General features: G+C 40.6%; 1 protein-coding gene and 1 long non-coding RNA gene across 7 annotated transcripts in view; one reads left to right on the forward strand and one right to left on the reverse strand.

Moving 5' to 3' along the window:
- LOC129060078 (uncharacterized) overlaps nt 1-14883 on the forward strand; it is a 68117-nt gene extending 53234 nt beyond the window's left edge. The window contains exons 2-5 of one of the 2 annotated variants that reach the window (XR_008526469.1): nt 2788-2956; nt 6032-6285; nt 9810-10169; nt 14405-14883. This is a non-coding gene — a long non-coding RNA (uncharacterized LOC129060078). Of the gene's footprint in view, nt 1-2787; nt 2957-6028; nt 6286-9809; nt 10170-14404 lie in introns of both variants that reach the window. The other variant, XR_008526468.1, reaches the window with a different exon arrangement.
- Nucleotides 1-20784, reverse strand: part of MAP3K5 (mitogen-activated protein kinase kinase kinase 5) — a 235900-nt gene that overhangs the window by 46350 nt on the left and 168766 nt on the right. For all 5 annotated transcript variants that reach the window (XM_054558204.1, XM_009242284.4, XM_054558203.2 and 2 more), the window contains 5 exons: nt 18987-19120; nt 10302-10429; nt 8953-9089; nt 7114-7219; nt 1035-1192 (listed from right to left, as the gene is read on the reverse strand). In XM_054558204.1, the coding sequence (XP_054414179.1) occupies nt 1035-1192; nt 7114-7219; nt 8953-9089; nt 10302-10429; nt 18987-19120 (663 nt within the window). The remainder of the gene's footprint in view (nt 1-1034; nt 1193-7113; nt 7220-8952; nt 9090-10301; nt 10430-18986; nt 19121-20784) is intronic.

Genomic DNA, 20784 nt, shown 5'->3' on the forward strand with positions numbered 1-20784 from the left:
GCCCCGTCTGTACTAAAATATAAAAAATTAGCTGGGTGTGGTGGTGTGTGCCTGCAATCCCAGCTATTCAGGAGGCTGAGGCATGAGAATTGCTTGAACTCAGGAGACGGAGGTTGCAGTGAGCCGAGATCACGCCACTGCACTCCAGCCTGGGTGATAGATCGAGACTCTGTCTCCACAAAAAAAAAAAAAAGAAAAAAAGAAAAGAAAAAGTCCTTTGCCTTGGATCCCACAGGGGAGCACAAAAAATAAATAAATAAATAAATTTTTTTTTTTTAAGTCCTCTGCCTTACAAAGTAGCAGATGTGTGAGTTTTACTACTTGGGAAGCATGTTTCCATTTCAAACTTCCTGTTGGCCTGGCAGTCTGGCAGGGGAGGACTGCAGGGATTCAAGATACAGGTCATAGCCATGCTCAGTCCCCAGATCTCAAAATGCTGGCACTTGTGCTGTCATGAGCCTATTTCTATTATCAGGTACCTCCTACTGCAAAAGGTGGGGCTTCTTCCTCCTCCTATAGGAGTTACTGATGGGCAAATTAACAAGCTAGAGGAGTAGGTATATGAGAATAAGATTGATTTACTTAAAATGGTAATTATGCTCTTTTTTAAAAAAATGAAGGCTTCAAACTATTATGGTAGAGAAGTAAAGGAAATTATTAATTTTGGTTTAATTCCTAAATGGATTAAAAAAAAATGTTGTTCTATCTTCCTCCATGGAAAATTTTCAGACTGTTTCCCAAAGGGCTTAAATCATCTTCAGTATAGTCATGTGTTATTTATACTGCGTTGTTAAAATGTGGTCGATGGAAGTTACATTGAATCTCACTTTATAGCTGAGAAAACTAAGGCACAGAGAGATCCACTGTGTGAGGCACCAGCGCTGGCTCTAACCGAGAATCTTCTTGACCTTTAATGTGTTCTCAGTTGTGTTTACTTAGCTCCCTTTATCTAAAAAAAATGACACACACACACAGAACATCCAATAGCTATAAAAAGCTTTATCCATTTGTTTTTAAGAGAAATGAAGTGTGACCTTGAACATAGCTGCTTGTGGTTCTCCCAGTTCATAAAATGGGGGTTTTCCTGTGGCCATTTCAATGATTGTACAGCCCAGAGACCAGATGTCCGCTGCTTTTCCGTAGCCTCTTGGTCCTTTATCTATTATTTCTGGTGCCATATACTGGAGGGTACCTGGAAACAATTCAAACACATTTCCATTTTAAAAAGATAAAACAGAAGGGTATCTAATGACAGTTTTTCAACAGAATTTTTCAACAGAAATGAGACAACTGTAAAAACATGATTCAAGTCCTAATATCGTTTGTGAGTTCCAGTTTTCTCTGCTATTAATAACAGTGGAAATAGCAGTTTTTATAATGGATTTCATCAGTGACATAAAAATACTTTACCCATATTACTGGTTATGAATAGGTACGCTCTCATTCCCTAGACAGTGGAGTATAAGTGAGGCATCATTTCATTGGGCCTCTTAGAAACTTTTAACAATTAGTCTTTTGAGAACAATGACATCAGCGCACATGTCTTCAAATGCATGAAGACTGTTATTATGTATACTTCTAATCTTTTCCAGAAGAGAATGTAGTTCATTCATCCATTTCCTTAGCTCTCTCTCTATTTTTCAGTTCCTAAATTGAATGCTTTAACTCTTCTGTTTTCATTCTTATTTCTTAATCATGACAGCATAAAGATTCTGAAAGCCATTGTGAAAATTAATGCAAATAAATTTCTGGTGTGCCCTATTCTGTAATCTAAATATTCACGACTCCTGCTGCTGTCTGTGGTCCATGGACTAACAGGTTTAAGAGATCAAAGACAGGCCATGAGCCATCCATACAGACACATAATCAGATACAGTGACTAAGAATAAAATGAAGGCTGGGCGTGGTGGCTCATGCCTGTAATCCCAGCATTTTGGGAGGCCAAGGCAGACGGATCACGAGGTCAGGAGTTTGAGACCAGCCTGGCAAACATGGTGAAACCCTGTCTCTACTAAAAATACAAAAATTAGCCGGGCATGGTGGCAGGCGCCTATAATCCCAGCTACTCAGGAGGCTGAGGCAGGAGAATCACTTGAACCCAGGAGGCGGAGGTTGCGGTGAGCCGAGATCACGCCACTGCACTCCAGCCTGGGCAACGGAGTGAGACTCTGTCTCAAAAAAAAAAAACAAAAACAAAAACAAAAAAAACAAAATGAAAAAGGGAAGAGCTTTAAGTCTGCGTGGAATCAGAGAGGTGTAGAGTGCGGTATAATGGAAAGAATTAAGTGGAGGGGGCCACGAGCCCTTAGTCTGCTTCTGGCCTAGTATACCCCAAGTAAACACTCAAGTACAATTACCTCATTAACCCAAATGAGAGGCTGGATTTGAACTTCGAATACCCCATAAAGTGGTTTCCTAAAGTCTAGCAATGAGTCAGGAGCATGAATAGAAACATATCACCACATACCCTGCTTCTGATATACAAATAATATAGTCAGCAAACAAGAACTCATCCAAGGTGCCATGTTGAATCACTTCAAATCATGAGGTGTTTGCCAAAATAACTGCTTCAGATTTTCTGATTCATAACCAAAGTGACAGACATCTTGATAAATACAGATGACACCTTTTAAGAATGCCTCACGCATGGTTTTAGGTGAAAACAATTGTGTAAAATTCCTGCAAACTGTTCCTCTGAAAACCACTATCATAGGTGAGAAATGGACTATTGTTTACAAAAATAAAAGTGTATCATTTTTGTTACGTATTGCCTTGCCGTCTTTCTAGGTTTATCCTGTAGACCTTATCACTGCATAGCAGTAGTTCATGCTCACATACAACTGCACGTCTGCTCTCAGAAAGGCTTTCACCTGGCCAAAGACAAGGCAACCACGCTGGCCAAAGACAAGGCAACCACGCTCCCCAAAGACGCTCGCCCACCCTTACTACAAAATTGGTATGATTTCTCTTCATTTGTAGCTTTTCCCCAAGTGATAATTTTGTATGATTTAAATAAGCTCAAATGGTCTTTTCGAAAATGCATTGAAGCCTACCACCCCCTTTTGTTGTCTCGGGGCCTAGAATAGAATTAATGAGAGAATTTAAGTTGCACTAATAGCTAAGTAGGAATTATAGTGGATCAAAATTTGGAAAATTTTGATTTTTAAACATCGTAAATTGGACAATTCAAGTAATGTCAACAACAAATTATGCAATATTTGATTTGTCAGATAACAATCTGCCAATTGTGTTTAATTATCCCCCACTGAGCAAGTGCCAGAAAAACAGGTTGAGTCATGTGTTCTTATCTGCTCCTCTTTTTACTCCACAAATACATGACACATAATATTTTAAACAAAGCAATTTACGAAGCTGGATAATGAAGATGAAAGCCAACCTGAACATTGGCTTAAGGAAAATCAATGAGAGTATTTGCTCTAAAACTCATACCTCACGTATCTGCATTCTAAGGTTTTTTTTAAAAAAATTGCTTTGAAATATCTATTGTAGAATTTCTTTGCTGCTGCAACTACCCAGGGAGGTGGTACAGCTTAGTGGTTAATTAAACTCTAATGTCATATTTCATTCATTCATTCATTTAACAGATCCACATTGAGGGCCTACTATGGGCCAGGCACTGTTCTAGGCACTTCGAATACAGCAGAGGAAAAAATAGACAGAAATACCTGGGCTTATGTTTTTGCAGTAGAAGCCAGATGATAAATTATCAGCATAGTAAGTAAGTTATACAGCATGTTAGAAAGTGACATGTTATGACCAAAAAAATATAGGCCCGAGTGAAGAGGATCAGCAGGAAGGTTGCCATGGTAAATAAGATGTTCATGGTTGGTCTCACTGCAGAGGTGACATTTGCGTTGAGACTGAAAGAAGGTAAGAAAGTTACCCATGCAGACAGCTGGGGTAGCGGCAAGAGGAAAAGCCTGTGCAAAGGCCCTGTGACGGGACCCTGCCTGCTGTCATGGAGGAAATGCAGGAAGGTCCACGTTTCTGGCTCTGAGTAAATAACAGAAGAAGAGTAGGAAATGGGGTCTGAAGAGGAACAGACTCCGAATCAGGTCAGAGCCTTGTCCCCCACTATAAGGGTTTTGACATTTGTTTACCCTGAACAACAAAAAAAAGAAAGCCACTGAGGGCTCTGAGCAATAGGACTTGGTTTATGTTTCAGAGGGATCACTCTGGCCGCAGTGCTGAGAGTAGACAGTAGGGGGCAAAAGTGAAGCAGGAGCACAGTTGGGGAAGCCACCGAAAATGCAGGTGAGCGATGAGAGTGGCAGTAGCAGAGGCGGTGAGAACCGGCCCAATGTTGGACATGTTTTGAAGCCTTCGTGGATGGACTGGGTTGGAGTGTGAGAAAAGAGAAGCGCCCTGGATAACACTATGTCGGGAGTGGCCGCCAACTGAGACAGAAGAGTGTGCCGGGAACAGGTTTGGGAGAAGATAATTAATTCCCTTTGGCCTGTTAAGTCTTGCTTGAGTCTCAGCTCTATTACTAACTAGCTCTGTGACCTCGGGCAAGTTATTCAACCTCTTTGAACCTTCATTTTCTCACCACAAACTGGGATAATGATACCTAATGATTAAAGCTGATGTATGAATTTCGATAAAACAACATACGTAAAGCACTTAGTGCAGAGCTAGGTAATACAGTAAGCACTCCATAAATGGTGATCACTGCTGCCTTTTCCCTCATCAAAATCACCAAGAGGTGATTTATTGACTGAGCACCTGGGACTAAGCACTTGGGACTTGGTGACCACCAAGTTCACGTTTGAAGCCTACGATGTACAGGGCCCTCGGGACCGGTGCTGGGGACAGATCTATGCATGTTAGTGACACACGTCACTCTTACGTGACACCAGTGGAAGAGGTCCAAGCAAAGGGCTCTGTGAGGACTGCTTTCCTACAATTCCTTTGGAGATTTTACAAAAAAGATGTTCCCCAGATTAGTAGCAGAAGATATTGTGTTAACATCCTGTCCCACAAAGTGTGTGAAACGAGGGATTTTCCTCTCAGAAGTTACTGACTCTTGACAGCACTGAAACTGCTGCTTGCCAAGTTAAGAGTATGAGGAAAGAAATGTAAAGCCATTTGAAGTTATTAATAAGTCAGAATTTAGGTTTTTCAAAAAAATATATTCAAAATGTGTTTAATTCTGTACCCTAAAATATCCATTGCCTTGAGGTGGGAGCTGGGCCAGGGGTATTGCTGACTGAATGCTCTAGGGAAAAAACTCACACAGAATGTCTCTCTCTCCTCCTGCAGGAAGGTACAGAGAAAGATAGACTAGAGCCAGAAGGCAAAAGCAAAGAGCAAACAGTAGATACAAAAGCTGAGTTCTGGCTAGGCGTAGGGGTTCACACATGTAATCCCAGCACTTTGGGAGTCCAAGGCAGGTGGATCACTTGAGGTCAGGAGTTTGAGACCAGCCTTGGCAATATGGTGAAACCCTGTCTCTACCAAAAATACAAAAAATTAGCCAGGCATGGAGGTGCATGCCTATGGTCCCAGCTACTAGGGAGGCTGAGGTAGGAGAATCACTTGAGCCTGGGGTGGGGGAGGTCACAGTGAGCAGAGATTACACCACTGTACTTCAGCCTGGGTCACAGAGCGAGACCCCACCTCAAAAGAAAAAACAAAAACAAAAAAACTGAGTTTTGCCAGGCATGACATCCTAGATACTTAGGAGAGTGCGGTGGGTGGACTGCTTAAACCCAGGAGTTCAAGACCAGCCTGGGCAACATAGCAGGACCTAGTCTCAAAAAAAACAAAAACAAAAACAAAAAACAAATCTTGAGTTCTATCTGGTACACACTGCTGTGACTTCTGACTGCAATGTCACTTCTCTCCCAGGTAATTTCCTCATCTACAAAATGGAGGTACTCCCACCTACCTCACAGAATTGAGATGGGGCCATGTTGCTTCATATTAGACCAAAGATTATTCATGATCTTTTTCTCTTCCCTTCCCCTCACCCTTTTTTTTTTCCTGCTAAATTTCTCTCTATAAGAAGAACTTAACACTTCATGAGAATCAGCATGATGGAGTGATAAGAACTAAGTGGAGATCAGGCTTGAAATCTCACACACCCTCCCTATAACTGTTGGGCAGTCATGAATCTCTTGAGTCTGAGCTTCCTCTTGGCTATTGTTACCTTTTTGGAAATCACTTGGTCTCCACCCTCCCAGTACTTTGCACCAGAGGCAGCTCAGTGGCTGCGTTGCCTAACTTCTCAGGAAAGCTCTCTCCCTCCCTTCTTCTGAGTTGGTGAGTCACTTCCTCTTCTGAATTGAAATCCTACGGTTATTTATATTGTGGAGTAGGGGAGTCAACCACAGAGAGTAAACAGTAAAAGAGGGAATTCATCGTCCATATGGGAAATGATTAGGGTATGAGTAAGAATCACAGAGAGGTTGGGCCAAGGAAACGTTTAATAATAATAATAAAAAAAATCTTGCTAGAGTTATTGTAGGCCAACCAGGAAAGAAGTAATTACATGAAAAGAAAAACAAGTAACAAGTTGACAATTTAAAAAAAAAAAAAATCTGCAGTGGCATTAAGCAGGAGACTAACTAAGCAAGTCATACAAATACAGGAAGAGAAAAGGGCCAAATCAAATTCTGTAACATATTTTTCAGTGAGCATCAAAAGATACCAACATTGGCCAGGCGCAGTGGCTCACGCCTGTAATCCCAACACTTTTGGAGGCCACAGGTACATCACTTGAGCCCAGGAGTTTGAGACCAGCCTGGGCAACATGGTGAAACCTTGTCTCCATCAAAAATACAAAAAAATTAGCTGGGCGTGGTGGCGCATGCCTGTAGTCCCAGCTACTCAGGAGGCTGAGGTGGGAGGATTGCTTGAGCCTGGGAGTTTGAGGCTGCAGTGACAGGTGATCACACCACTGCATTCCAGCCTAGGTGACAGGGCAAGACCCTGTCTCAAAAAAAAAAAAAAAGAAAGAAAAGAAAAAAGATACCAACATTACTGTGTGTGAGAACACCAACTGAATTTCTCTCTCTCTCACATTGTGCTCAAACTCAGCAATTATTTCTTTAATTACATAAGATCTGTATCATCATGGCAAAAACATACCAGTAAAAGTTTCAGTACAGGGGTTTATGCCAGCAAGCCTCTTTGACGTCCCGAAGTCAGAGATCTTGAGAACACCACTGTAGGTATTAATCAACACATTGTCACCCTAGAGAACAGAGGACTTTAATCACAATTGTTATCTTTCTTCAGACACTGTCTGTTGTTGACTTGGTTAAGTCCAATTTAAAAAAAAAAAAAAGGTGTCCTTACAGCTACCAACGACATTAATTCTGTATTCTTCATTAATGGTTTATCTCAATAGTGCATTCTTGACACTATTTTTCGTTTACATATTATCAGTTTGAAACCGACTGCCTTTGCAAAAATTATAACAGTGAGAAAATTATGACAGTAAAAGAGATCTGATCTAACCACCACCATCTTGCCTTAAATTTCCAAACTGCCCTTGGTTATTCCAGGGTGTAGACCAAGCTCACTTGGAGAAATTTAATTTATAGTTTAGTTGATAATAGCCCTTCCCCAAAACTAAACTATCTTTGTAAAATTAATGAAAGCCCACCAGGTTCGGAGGATGAGAGGGGCCTAAAGTCCGCTAAGATGTAGGCACAGTCAAATGATTATCAGCCCATTATTCTGGGGGTCACAAGATTTGCAACTTCCCCAATTGCTCCTACAATTGACATCACTATTGTAGAACCGAAGACTGGCCTTTTGAGATGTCTTTACAGGCTTCTCCATTTCTGACTATCAGATGGCATCACCCAGACCTGTGACTCTGGACTCAACCAGTCCTGTGGCCCCCACCCAGAAGTGGACTCAACACACAAGAACCATTTTCCACACCCCTATAATTACATCCCCAACCACCCAGACCCTAGCCCCCTGCTCACCAAACTATCTTGAAAAACCCTAGCCTCTAAATTTTTGGAGAAGCTGATTTGAATAATTATAAAATCCAATATTTTGTTTGGCCATCTCTATGTGTATTAAACTCTTTCTCAATTGCAATTCTTACATCTTGAGAAATCAGCTCTATCTGGTCAGTGGGCAACATGAACTCATTGGGTGGTTATAAGTTCTTCATAATCTGCTACTCAGATCACAAGATCAAATATGATTCCTAATTGGTTAGAGCTTGTTGCTATTTACAGATATATAATGATGTATGTATAATTAAATTATGATTTTCATAACTTTCCAGTTACTTTACTTTCTTTTCTAGTTTCTTTATTTCTTTTCCTGGAATATGTAGGGACATGATAGATAAATGGGCTTTTTGGTTGATTTTAGGGTACTAATATTAACTTATTTTCAACAGTCCAGACTTTGTAAAAAATGTATTAGTTCTGAATTTTCTTTTTAAAAAGAGAATGTAAAGTTATTATTTCAGCTTATTTTAGAGAATCTATACCTTATAATCATAGTTAAATCAATGAATATGTGATACTTGTGAGAAAAAAGGAATTTTTTTTCTTCTAACCATTCATCCATTGATTCAATAAGTATTTACTGAGTAGCTACTATGGGCAAGGATACAAAGATTAACCAGCGTATAAGTGCCTCAGGACCAGGGGCCATCTCCTGTTTAACTTTAGACAGCTGCATCCCACACCACAGAGCTCCTAGGAAACATTGTGTGGTGGGAGCACAATCTTGTTGGCTGAACACAGTTAAGCAGTTTGTTCCTTGAGCAGAAGCGTTAAGACATGAACATAAATAACTGATTCAGGGTTGAACAATATTTTATATTTCTGCTGTTTCTAAGATTTACTTATTCACCATTCTAAATTAATACTCATAACACAATATGAGTTTTTCAAGTAAAATAATAACCCAGCAAAGAAAGAACTCATGAAAATGAATGCTGGTGTACCTTACCTTTATGTCTCGGTGAACTATCTGATTGTCATGGAGATATTTTAATCCTTCCAGTATTTGCTTTGTATAAAAGCCAATTGTTTGCTCATTGTCTTTTAATGGACCCCATTTGGAACGAAGGAGAGCAGAAAGACTTCCTGTAAAGTAGGGATGAACAGTAAATAAATCCTCACTCAAATGAGCTCTTTAAAGCGTATTAATAATGTAACAGTCAATTTTTTTTTCTTGAGACGAAGTCTCGCTCTGTTGCCCAGGCTGGAGCACAGTGGTGCGATCTCGGCTCACTGCAAGCTCCACCTCCTGGGTTCACACCATTCTCCTGCCTCAGCCTCCCAAGTAGCTGGGACTACAGGTGCCCGCCACCACACCCAGCTAATTTTTTTGTATTTTTAGTAGAGACAGGGTTTTACCGTGTTAGCCAGGATGGTCTCTATCTCCTGACCTCGTGATCCACCTGCCTCGGCCTCCCAAAGTGCTGGGATTACAGGCGTGAGCCACTGCGCCTGGCCATGTAACAGTAATTTAAGCTAACAGTCACTGGTTCTTCACAGTGGCCCAGGAGCTATACTGGATATCGGGCTCAAACATGAATTTGCAAATATCCCTACTCTAAAGATGCTTGTAATCAAATATGTCTAAGTAAAAGGCCAATGTCAATTGCTAACTTTAATTCAAGTCATGATGACGGATACTGAAATGGTTCCCATATTCATGTATTGTCTCTGTGAAATTACATAATTCACATGTAAAGCTTCTGGAACTTTGAATTATTTAAGCCTTATTATTATTTAAGGAATGTGACTTTGTGGCCTGAGTCGTATAGCATTCAGTTGTAACTTCTGATTCTGCAATTATAGGCTAAATCTCTTCCGCATTTTTGTCCTGTAAATGATTGGGAAAGACCGAATGGTGCCAAAGAAAAGATCCCTTGAGACCACGACCCCTCCTTATGGAAGATTAAAACAATCTGCCTTGGAATACAGCAAGCTGTGACCACTTAAATGTAATGACTTTGTGTAGAAGATGTTGCCACCCTGTCAGTCTTCAGCCTATATAAGTGAAACATGAACTTCCTCACTTTGGAACACTGGCCCATTCTTTTGGAGTCTGTGTTTCCTGGGTGGCTATCCTCAAGCTTTGCACTGGAATAAATTCTATACATTAGGATATTTTCTAAATCTCATCATTTATGGTTGACATCTCCTAACAAACGGGAGGTAATGTCACATGTCCAATTTTTCTTTCAGTTTAGACAGATTAAGACCTGTACTCTAGTAAATCCCATTCAATTTTACTCCCCTTCGAGGCTCTAAACATTCACACTTTTTAAAGAAAGAAATATCTCTTACCTCCAGGGACCTGCTCCATGAAGATTTTAATGAAACCATTCTCACTGAAAGAGCCCAGATACTGGACAATATTTTTGTGCTTCAGGTGTTTATGCAATGCTATTTCTTCATGCAGGGGCTGAGAGTATCTAAAAGACATGCAATTGTCAATGAGTTAATTATGTAGCCAGACTTTACTGTATAAATTTAAACAATACAAATGGAAAATGTCAGCCAAATATATGTCCATATGTAAAACCAAAACAACCATTTAAGGCCTTTATTTCTCCTAAGGTAAATTCTATAAGGTTGAAGGTGTGGTAGGATCTGAGGGAAAATGTGTCAGGTACTAAGCCAGTTGTATACATTAATTCATTTCCATGAGAAGGTAGTATTGGTATGCCCATTTTACAGATGAGAAAACTGATTCACAGAGAGGATGACTGACTTGCTCAAGATCCCAAAGCTAGTAAGTGACAGAGCTAAGATTCAAACTCAGGAGAACGGAAATCATCCACACAGTTTACTCTCCATATTAACATATTAACGTGACTTTCTACTCCACTGGCCTCATCAACACAATTTTATTATTGACTATAAAACTTTACTATTACAATTTACTATTAATCAGGAGACTCTTGCCCAGGAAGACAAAACTTGCATAATGTACATTCCAGAACTTCCTGAAAGGCCCGTCAATTCTTCAATAGCAAACATAAACCCACTCATATGTCAAATCTCTTTGAGCCCCTTGCGTCAAAATCTTCACCTTACTGTATCCACTAATTCTATTATATCATGATTTTTACCTAATCCTCATGAAGCCTCCACATTGAAAGTGTGACTTCAAAATTATGTACTTGATATATGTTGCTGATTCAAATTATGAAAGTTATTTTATATTTCTGAAGCAGAACAACACTTTTGATGATTATTGGAAGTACTGTAAAGCTTTATAGACTCTTAACCACCCTGAATTTAATGTAGCCCTAATGTAATTATTGTACTGCTTGCCAAAGAACATAATTTCAGCAAGTTGAGTTTTAAAAATCAAATTGGCTTTTATTCATGATTCATGAGCCAGGCAGTATCCAATCAAAATAGGAGGTCCACTGGGCATGGCAAAACAGTGGGTTTTCTTTCCTAAGGTAGCTTGAGCAGGAACAAAAACAACACAGAGCAAAAACCAAGTGGTTAACGTTAGGTTAGTTCAGGTTACTTCCCTTGCAGGGGTTAAAGCAGAGGGGACTTCTTTTCATGCCAGCTCAGGTTGGCTGGGTGCCTTTTGATCAGTCCCTGTGACTCTGTTTTGTTTTTGTTTTTTGAAAACTGGCCTGTTGGAGAATTTGGCTATCATCTGTCTCCTGATTTTTCAGAAGGTCAGATCTTATAAGTAAACTGCTTAGTTTTGGTTTGGTGATGTGGAGCCCTAGCATGGTTCCACAGGCTGGTCTGCTGGAGCCTAGTGCAGGAACTCAGTCCAAATCAGTAGCCTCAAATTTTACTTAAGAAGCTAAATATTGTAGGGTGTCAGCAACAATAAATACAGACTCAAAGCAATTCCTCGAGATATAGATCTATATATAATCTAAATTGAATATATATAATCTTCTATAATGGAGGCTACAGCTGTGAAATACACTAATAATTCACATTAGTGCAAACCTGGTGTCTCACACTTGCTTCAGTCCTACATGTAGGAAATCCTTAGATCTTACACTGACAAATCCATTGGTTAATATTGAATAATGCTATTTTCAATAAGCTTTTTAGAGTAAGTGCTTTAGCTAAAGCAATTAGTTTATAAACATTTAAATTCATTTAATTTAAATTAATTTTTATTATCTGTGTAATATTTCCAGAAAGCAGCCAACAGCAATAACAATAACAAAAGACTTGTATTTTAGATCGATTATTCTTTTTTTCTTTAGAATTGCTTTAGGAACTATGAAGGGTAGGTATTAAAATGAGCACTTTAATAGTATACCAGTTAGAGATAGCAACAACATTTTGATAACTGCTTGAGTGAGATAACACCAGAAATATCAATATACAGTGTTACCAATAAGATACTTAGGTAATGACTCTCAACTATAAGGGTATTTACAAGTTGCTTCTTCCATGAGGGTTAAAACACTTTGATGTTGGTTCCTACCTGCTCCTCTTTTTTTTTTTTTTGAGATGGAGTTTCACTCTTGTTGCCCAGGCTGGGGTGCAATGGCGCGATCTCAGCTCGCTGCAACCTCTGCCTCCTGAGTTCAAGTGATTCTCCTGCCTCAGCCTCCCAGGTAGCTGGGATTACAGGTGCCTGCCACCATGCCTGGCTAATTTTTGCATTTTTAGTAGAGATGGAGTTTCACCATGTTGGCCAGGCTAGTTTCGAACTCCTGACCACAGATCACCTCTCCCCGCCTCAGCCTCCCAAAGGGCTGGGATTACAGGCGTGAGCCAACAAACCTGGCTTATAACTGCTCTTGATATGGATTAGTGGCAAATACTGTGCCTCTGTATTCTACAGAATTAAGAGAGAAAGAAAAATCTGAAACAACTGACTAACTCGATGATGATGATGATGATGATGATGATGATGACGATGATGGTGATGATGGTGATGATGATGATTTGAGACAGGGTCTCTCTCTGTCACCCAGGCTGGAATGCAGTGGCACAATTACAGCTCACTGCACCCTCAGCCTCCCAGGCTCAAGCAATGCTCCCATTTCAGCCTCCCGAGTAGCTGTGACTACAGGCATGCACTACCATGCCCAGCTAATTTTTGTATTTTTTGTTTTACCATGTTGTCCAGGCTAGTCTCAAACTCCTGAGCTCAAGTGATCCGCCAGCCTCAGCCCCCCAAAGTGCTGAGACTACAGGCATGCACCACCATACTGGGCCCTCAGTTATTTATTAATCAAAAGACTCCCACCTCCTGATTCTCTACTGAAAATCAAAACATCAATGCTTAAACTTAAGACTCTGGAGAAGCAATATCCTTACCTCATTACTTAAACTAAGGAGATAGCTCAAAATTTGCAATAATAGTCAGAATCCAACCTAGCTAAGGACAAGTACTCTTCTCCAATATAAAGAATATTATAAACACCCAGCATTTTCACTAAGTGTAAGTGCCAAGCATTAAACAAGGATGGAATTATAATTTGTTCACATCAACAAATTATTCTTGTCTATGAGAATTATAAGAAAATCATATTTCTTCTCAATTACCTGTAACAAAGGAAAGAAGAAATGGCCTAGATAATCAGAGATACTTACATATTTTGGTTTTGACATAATATTAATCCATAGGTATCTCCAGACATCCCCTCTGAGTCAAATCCCTACTGCTAACCATCTAGACCAATGGTTGCCAACCTTGACTGGACATTTACATCTCCTAGAGGGCTTCTAATTGTCCAGGACCACCCCAGGATTTTTGGAAGTAGAGCTTCAGCATCAGTATTTTTAAAAGCTCCCCTGTTGTCTCTCACATACAGCTTGGTGAAAAATGACATAGAAATAACCAGTCCACGGCCGGGTGCAGTGGTTCACTCCTGTAATCCCAGCACTTTGGGAGGCCAAGGTGGGCAGATCACTTGAGGTCAGGAGTTCAAGACCAGCCTGGCCACATGGTGAAACCCTGTCTCTACTAAAAATATAAAAATTAGCTGGGCATAGTGGCAGGTGCCTGTAATTCCAGCTACTTGGGAGGCTGAGGCAGGAGAATCACTTGAACCCAGGAGGCGGAGGTTGCAGTGAGCCGAGATCGCGCCACTGCACTCCAGCCTGGGCGACAGAATGAAACTCCATCTCAAAAATAAAATAAAATAAAAATAACCAGTTCAGGATATGTAGAATATCAGAAGAGAAAGCCAACCTGAGATTAACAACTAGTTGGGGTTGATGATGAGAGCATACTAAATCTACCTCCTCTCTTACAACCACTTTGATTCTCTAACAAAGTGGTTTTAGAACATGAAGGAAACAGAGGAGAAATTGTTTCCATTGCTCTGATCCTTCTTTACAGATGGTAGTTTAGTGTACACTCAGGTTGTATCATGCATTATTCACATCACACTACTTTTGTAATTATGCTTTGTAACTGTAACTGCTATCTTTTTCAACAGAACATCCACACCCCTCCAGGTTACATGGATAGAAACAACTTTGTTTGCTGTATCTTCACAATAATAGATTTGTCTGCAATCTCTTTGTATTGTCAATAAGAAGATGCCCTGCACCAGCTGTTCAAGCTAAGGGCTTGTCATGTGCAAATCACATATACCAACTGCATTGTTACAGAACAGGAGCTGAAACATCTTGTTGGTATTGGTGTGCTTTGTGTATGTATAGTAGCATTTGAATAAACTTAAACTACAGGGTGATTTTAAAAGTGAGTTTCTTCCAAATGTTCACCTAAATCCATCAGGAGGAGGGAAGAGAGGAGCTGTGGCTAAAGGTTAGTGAATTTGGCTGCAGCAATTTGATAGTGATGACCTTGTTAAATTTCATGTTGTTTCAAAGTCTACACTATCTATACATATGCTCCTTAAGGATGCATAGGACTAAAAGAAAAATTTTAAGATGACAACTTTATATATATTACCTAGGTATTTAATGAGTAATTTCTATTACTGTTTCATAAGAATCCATAATCATGTCTCATGAATTAACTAAGAGGAAACTCTGGAACGACACCAAACAAATATGAAATTGAATGAAACTACACATGCGGCAGGCAGCAACAGCTGTTTGCTTACCTAATATCTATTCTTCCCTCTTTCTACGATTTTGTTTGGAGAAACAAATGGCTGGCTAAAAAGCCGGAGTTCCTAGTTCCTTGTAGGTAGGGGTAGGCATTTTGGGCGAGTGCAACAGAGGAGAAAGTACACTGGGCAGTTCTGGGAAGCTCTGTTTTCCTTTTCCTTCTGGACTGACATACTGGAGGCAGCGTGAAAGTTACGCACTAAGGATAAAGAGCTGGGACCGGACACAGTGCTTGCATGGGAGGGGGTGTCTTTTTCAGTTTGGGGCAGTCAGAGAAGACCTCTCTGAGGGCTTGACATTTGAATTAAAGCTTAAATGATGAAAATGAGGCAATCCTGCCAAGGTCTGGGTTGATCTTGGGATGCCCGATAGAGAGACACCAGTGTGGCGGGAGTGGAAGTGAGGCCACAGAGGAAGCAGATCGCCTATGGCCTTGTGATTCAAAGTAAGGGTTCTGGGTTTCATGCTGGTTGCAATAAGAATCCACTGAAGGGTTTTAGGCAGTAGTGACGTGATGTGATTTTTAAAAATAGATGTTATTTTTTACAGCAGTTCGTAAGTTCACAGAAAAATTGAGAGGGAGGTACAGAGATTTCCCACATACTCCTGGTTCCCACACATGCACAACCTCCCCCATTATCTACATTCCCCACCAGAGTAGTCCATTTGTTACAACTGATGGACCTTCACTGACACATCATTATCACTACATGATTTGATTTTAACTTCAGAAAGATCTCCGTGACTCCTCAAAGACGGATGGACTAGGAGTGGAGGAAAGAGTGAAAGCAGAGACCAACTAGGAGGTGATTGCAGAGACTAGAAGGGAGTCCAGACGACAGGCCTGAAGGCTTAGATTAGAAGTGCAGCTGTGGTGATCAGAAAGAGTAGAGAGATTCAGAATATATTGCAGAGGCTGATACAACAAACAGTATGACTTACTGATGGAGTAGATGTGGAGTGCAAGAGAAAGAGAGGAATCAAATGAATCCCTGAGGTTAGCCTGAGCAGCTGGATGCATGGGGAGACAGTAACTGATGACACAAGGAGTACTTTAGGGGGAGTACATTTGGGAATAAAAATCAGGTTCACAGCCTGGCGTGGTGGCTCACGCCTGTAATCCCAGCACTTTGGGAGGCTGAGGTGGGCAGATCACTTGAGGGCAGGAGTTCGAGACCAGCCTGGCCAACACGGCAAAACTCTGTCTCTACTAAAAACACAAAAATTAGCCGGGCATGATGACACAGGCCTGTAATCCCAGCTACTCGGGAGGCTGAAGCATGAGAATTGCTTGAACTCGGGAGGTGGAGGTTGCAATGAGCTGGGATGGGGCCACTGTACTCCAGCCTGAATGACAGAGTGAGTCTCTGACTTAAAAAAATAAGGAAATAAAAATAAAATCCAGGTTTGCTATTGGGTAATACACTCACTACCTAGGTATATTTGATGGATTCCTTCGTACTCCAAACCTAAGCAACACACAATATTCTTTTGTAACAAACCTGCGCATGTACCCCCTGGTTCTAAAATAAAAGTTAAAAAAGGAAAAAAATCCAGGTTCAGTTTTGGTCATGTTAACCTTGAAATGCCTTTGAGATCTATAACTGGAGATGTGGGGTAGACAGGTAACCTGGGGAGCTCAGGGGTGGGTCTTTCCTAAGGAAGGCTGATCACGGGGCCTATGACCACGGCCACAGAACGTGGACTCAAGGGCAGCCAGAATCAGCCCATGATGTAGCCCAGCATTAAAGCCTGGCCAAATATGGATAATGATAACCATCTATTAAATAATCCAATCCTCTCTCTTTCAGACTTTGAATACACAACACACACAACTGTGTATCATACACCACAACTGTGTATCATACACTACAACTGTGTTTCACTAATTATAGGAGCTCTGCCTTACAGAGAGATGTAAGGGAAGCCCTAAGGCAGCAGAAATCATGAGGTTGAGAGAAGACAGAATTATTAGTTGGAGAAATAAACCATAAGGCAGAGCACAAGAGCAGTGAGCAACAGATAATCCTATCACCAGAGTGCTTCAGTTTCCTGAACAATATTTTTGTTCCGAAAAAAGATTCCACCTTTCTGAGTTTTAACTCATTTCTTCAAGTATAGGTTGGTGCAAAAGTAATTGCGGTTTTTGCCATTAATTACTTTTGGTGGTAAAAATGTATATATTATACATTTTGTAGTTGTCACACAGTTCTTGGATATTGTCCCAGTTTTTTTTTCAGTCTTTTTTCTCTTTGCTTTTTTAATTTTGAAAGTTTCTACTGATATATTCCCAAACTCGGAGATTCTTTAACTGTGTCCAGTCTACTAATAAGCCATCAAAGCCATTCTTCGCTTCTATTACTCTTTTTGATCTCCAGCATCTTAAAAAATTATTCCTAGGATTTCCATCTCTGAGCTTACATTACCATCTGCTCCTGCACAATCTCTAAGCATGTGAATACGATTCACTTCTGATAACTCTAATATCCCCGCCATGTCTAGTTCAGGTTCTGACACTTACTATGTTGCTTAAACTGTGGTTTTTGTCTTTCAGTATGCCTTACAGTTTTCTATAGAAAGGTGGACATGCTGTCCTAGGTGAAAGTACTGCAGTAAATAGGCCTTTAGTGATGTGGTGGGAAGCAGTCAGGGAGGGGAAGAGTTCTACAGGTCTATGATTAGGTCTCAGTCTTTTAGTGAGCCAGTGCCCCTGGGCTGTGAATTTTACAAGTGCTCCATAGCTTTAGCCCCCTTAGGTGAGACAAGACAGCTAGAGTTGGGCTAAATTTGGTACTCCACTTCCCCCAGTTTGGTTAGGCTCCGGTAAAATAGAGTCTCTTGTGGACAGACCATGTTAAGAACAGAATGCTCCAGCATATTTAAAAATGGTGACTTTGCCGGGCGTGGTGGCTCACGCCTGTAATCCCAGCACTTTGGGAGGCCGAGGCGGGCGGATCACGAGGTCAGGAGATCGAGACCATCCTGGTTAACACGGTGAAACCCCGTCTCTACTAAGAATACAAAAAATTAGCCAGGCATGGTGGCGGGCACCTGTAGTCCCAGCTACTTGGGAGGCCGAGGCAGGAGAATGGCATGGACCCAGGAGGTGGAGCTTGCAGTGAGCCGAGATCATGCCACTGAACTCCAGCCTGGGTGACAGAGAAAGACTCCATCTCAAAAAAAAAAAAAAGAAAAGAAAAAAAGAAATGGTGACTTTTCCTTTCTTGCTGCCAGAAGCACAATGGGATTTCTCTCAAGTCTCTGTGAGGACCTGGTAAAGCTCCAAAACTCATGAAAGTGTGACCCTCACCCCCAGCCCCCAGTGACTGGGTCCCGCTGGAGTTTTTAACTCAGACTTCACAGTGGGCCTCTAGAGATTCGTCAGTTACAGTTCAGTTTTCCTACCCCAGCACTGGTTCCCAGAGGTGAGCAGATCATGGATTTCTGCTCAGTAAGTTATGAGTCTCTCAGTTTGCCAGTCTCTCCAATTTCAGGGGCAGCTGCCTCCCTTGCAACTTCACTGACGAATCCAAGAAGAGCCACTGATTTCAGTCTGTTCAGCTTTCTACTTGTTAAGATGGAATGACAACTTCCAAGCTCCTCACATGCCCGATTGGAACCTAGAACTGGTTCCAACCTAAACCATTTCTGATAGTGCTTATTCCTCAACTATTCACATAATACATCCACCTTTATCCAAGACAACCTGAGCCCAACACACACAGGGCCATTCTCTTTTCTAGTCTTTGAAAGCCCCATTCTTCCCCACCAGTCTGGCACTTCAAACACTGAATGATGCAGCAGCGAAACCTCAGAAGGAGCTAATTCACACAATGAAGTTTTCACAGTTTCATTCATTAGAATATCATCAAGTATTTTCTAAAATACTATGAACAACCCAAAGTACTATAGAACAGCTTTTAGTAGCTACAATTACTGTACCTGCTGTCTCTCTCTGGGATTTCCTTAATAGCAATTCTGACTTGATTGCTCAAGTCCCGACCTGCGTAGACTATCCCGTAAGTGCCTTTTCCTAAAACGACTCTGTCACCATTTTCATCATATTCATAGTCATACTACAAAAGGAAAAACGGGGAGAAAAGATCAAAACATTAGTTCATTCTACATTTCAAACATCAAATTTTTTTTCCAAGAGCATTATTCCTTATCTTATCAGATGGCATTAACAGGCTGAAGTTCTAAGAAGCAGCTTCAAGGATGAACAAATAAATGCTCCCAACATAAAGCAGATACTGTGTTTATGTTTTCACAACTGTTACAAATACAGTGGGGATTACATAGTTAATTTCATAGAAGTGCTTCTCCAAAAGCCATGTGGATTCTTTTACCCACTCAGTCCTGTTTTTCATTGATTCTGGAGATCAGTGAAACAGTGTATAACTAGCATCAACATCTATCTATGTCTATCACATCTAATAAATCTTCCTTTTGTTATTCAGCTTTTGATGCTGTTAAAGCATTTCACACTGCCAGGAGAATAAAACCACTGAAAGGCTTTGGGTAAGAAGAAAATTTTGACATCTTACCAGGTGCCGATGATAAAGTCAGGATTATTTTACTTCACCACCCCCCACCCTTTCCCCAAGACCCAAAAACATTTTTTTAAGAGGAAAATTTTGATCTCTGATGTAGAAAGGAAATATCTATAGTTCTAAACTCCAAACTGTCAAGTGTGTCAGCCAAATATGGAAAACTGGATCTACAGAAAGGATTCAGTAGAGACTTCCTCAGATCTGCAGGCATCACCCCAAAGCCACATCCTTTGTGTTGGGTTGGAACTAAATGATTTAGGGCCATCACATGATCAAGGCATGTCCCTGTAGAAACCCAGCATAAAACTACAGACCCCCGGGAGAGAACATTAGAACAAGCTTTTCATATAGTCTACATTTTGCTGGAGTTTAAAACTGGCAGTCCATAGTTAGATTCATCTCACAGCAGGGTCTGAGTTGGCATTAAAAAAAATTATTTCTGGCCAGGTGTGGTGGCTCATGCCTGTAATTCTAGCACTTTGGGAGGGTGAGGCAGGCGCATCACCTGAGGTCAGAAGTTTGAGACCAGCCTAGCCAACATGGCAAAACCCCGTCTCTACTGAAAATACAAAAATTAGCCAGGTGTGGTGGTGCACGCCTGTAATCCCAACTACTCAAGAGGCTGAGGCAGGAGAATTGGTTGAACCTGGGAGATGGAGGTTGCAGTGAGCTCAGATGGCGACACTGCACTCCAGCCTGGGCAACAGAGCGAGACTCCATCTCAAAGAAAAAAAAAATGATTTCTAACATGTATAAGTCAACAAACTTAACGTTAATACTGATGAGTAATCTATGAAGAGGGCAATGATCATGAGTTTTTATGCTCTTTAACAACATAGCCTTGAAATATATAAAGCAGAGTTGATAAAATTTCAAAGAAAAATACACAAATATCACCCACAATAGATTTTAACAGAACTCTTTTAGAAAGGAATATATCTGGCACACAGATTTTAAAATAGAGAATCTAATGGCACAATGAACAAGTTTGATATAACATCTACAGAGAGAGCTCTGCACCCAGATACAGATTCCTTTCATGCATATATGAAAAATATATTATAATTGATCACGTATTAGATAACAAAGAAAAATTTCAACAAATTCCAAAGAACTGATATCATAAAGACCATGGTCTCTGAGCACAGAATACTAAAAATAAGACAGCCAAAAGTACATTTTACTTT

Source organism: Pongo abelii, chromosome 5, assembly GCF_028885655.2.
Source record: "Pongo abelii isolate AG06213 chromosome 5, NHGRI_mPonAbe1-v2.0_pri, whole genome shotgun sequence".
Lineage (NCBI taxonomy): Eukaryota > Metazoa > Chordata > Mammalia > Primates > Hominidae > Pongo > Pongo abelii.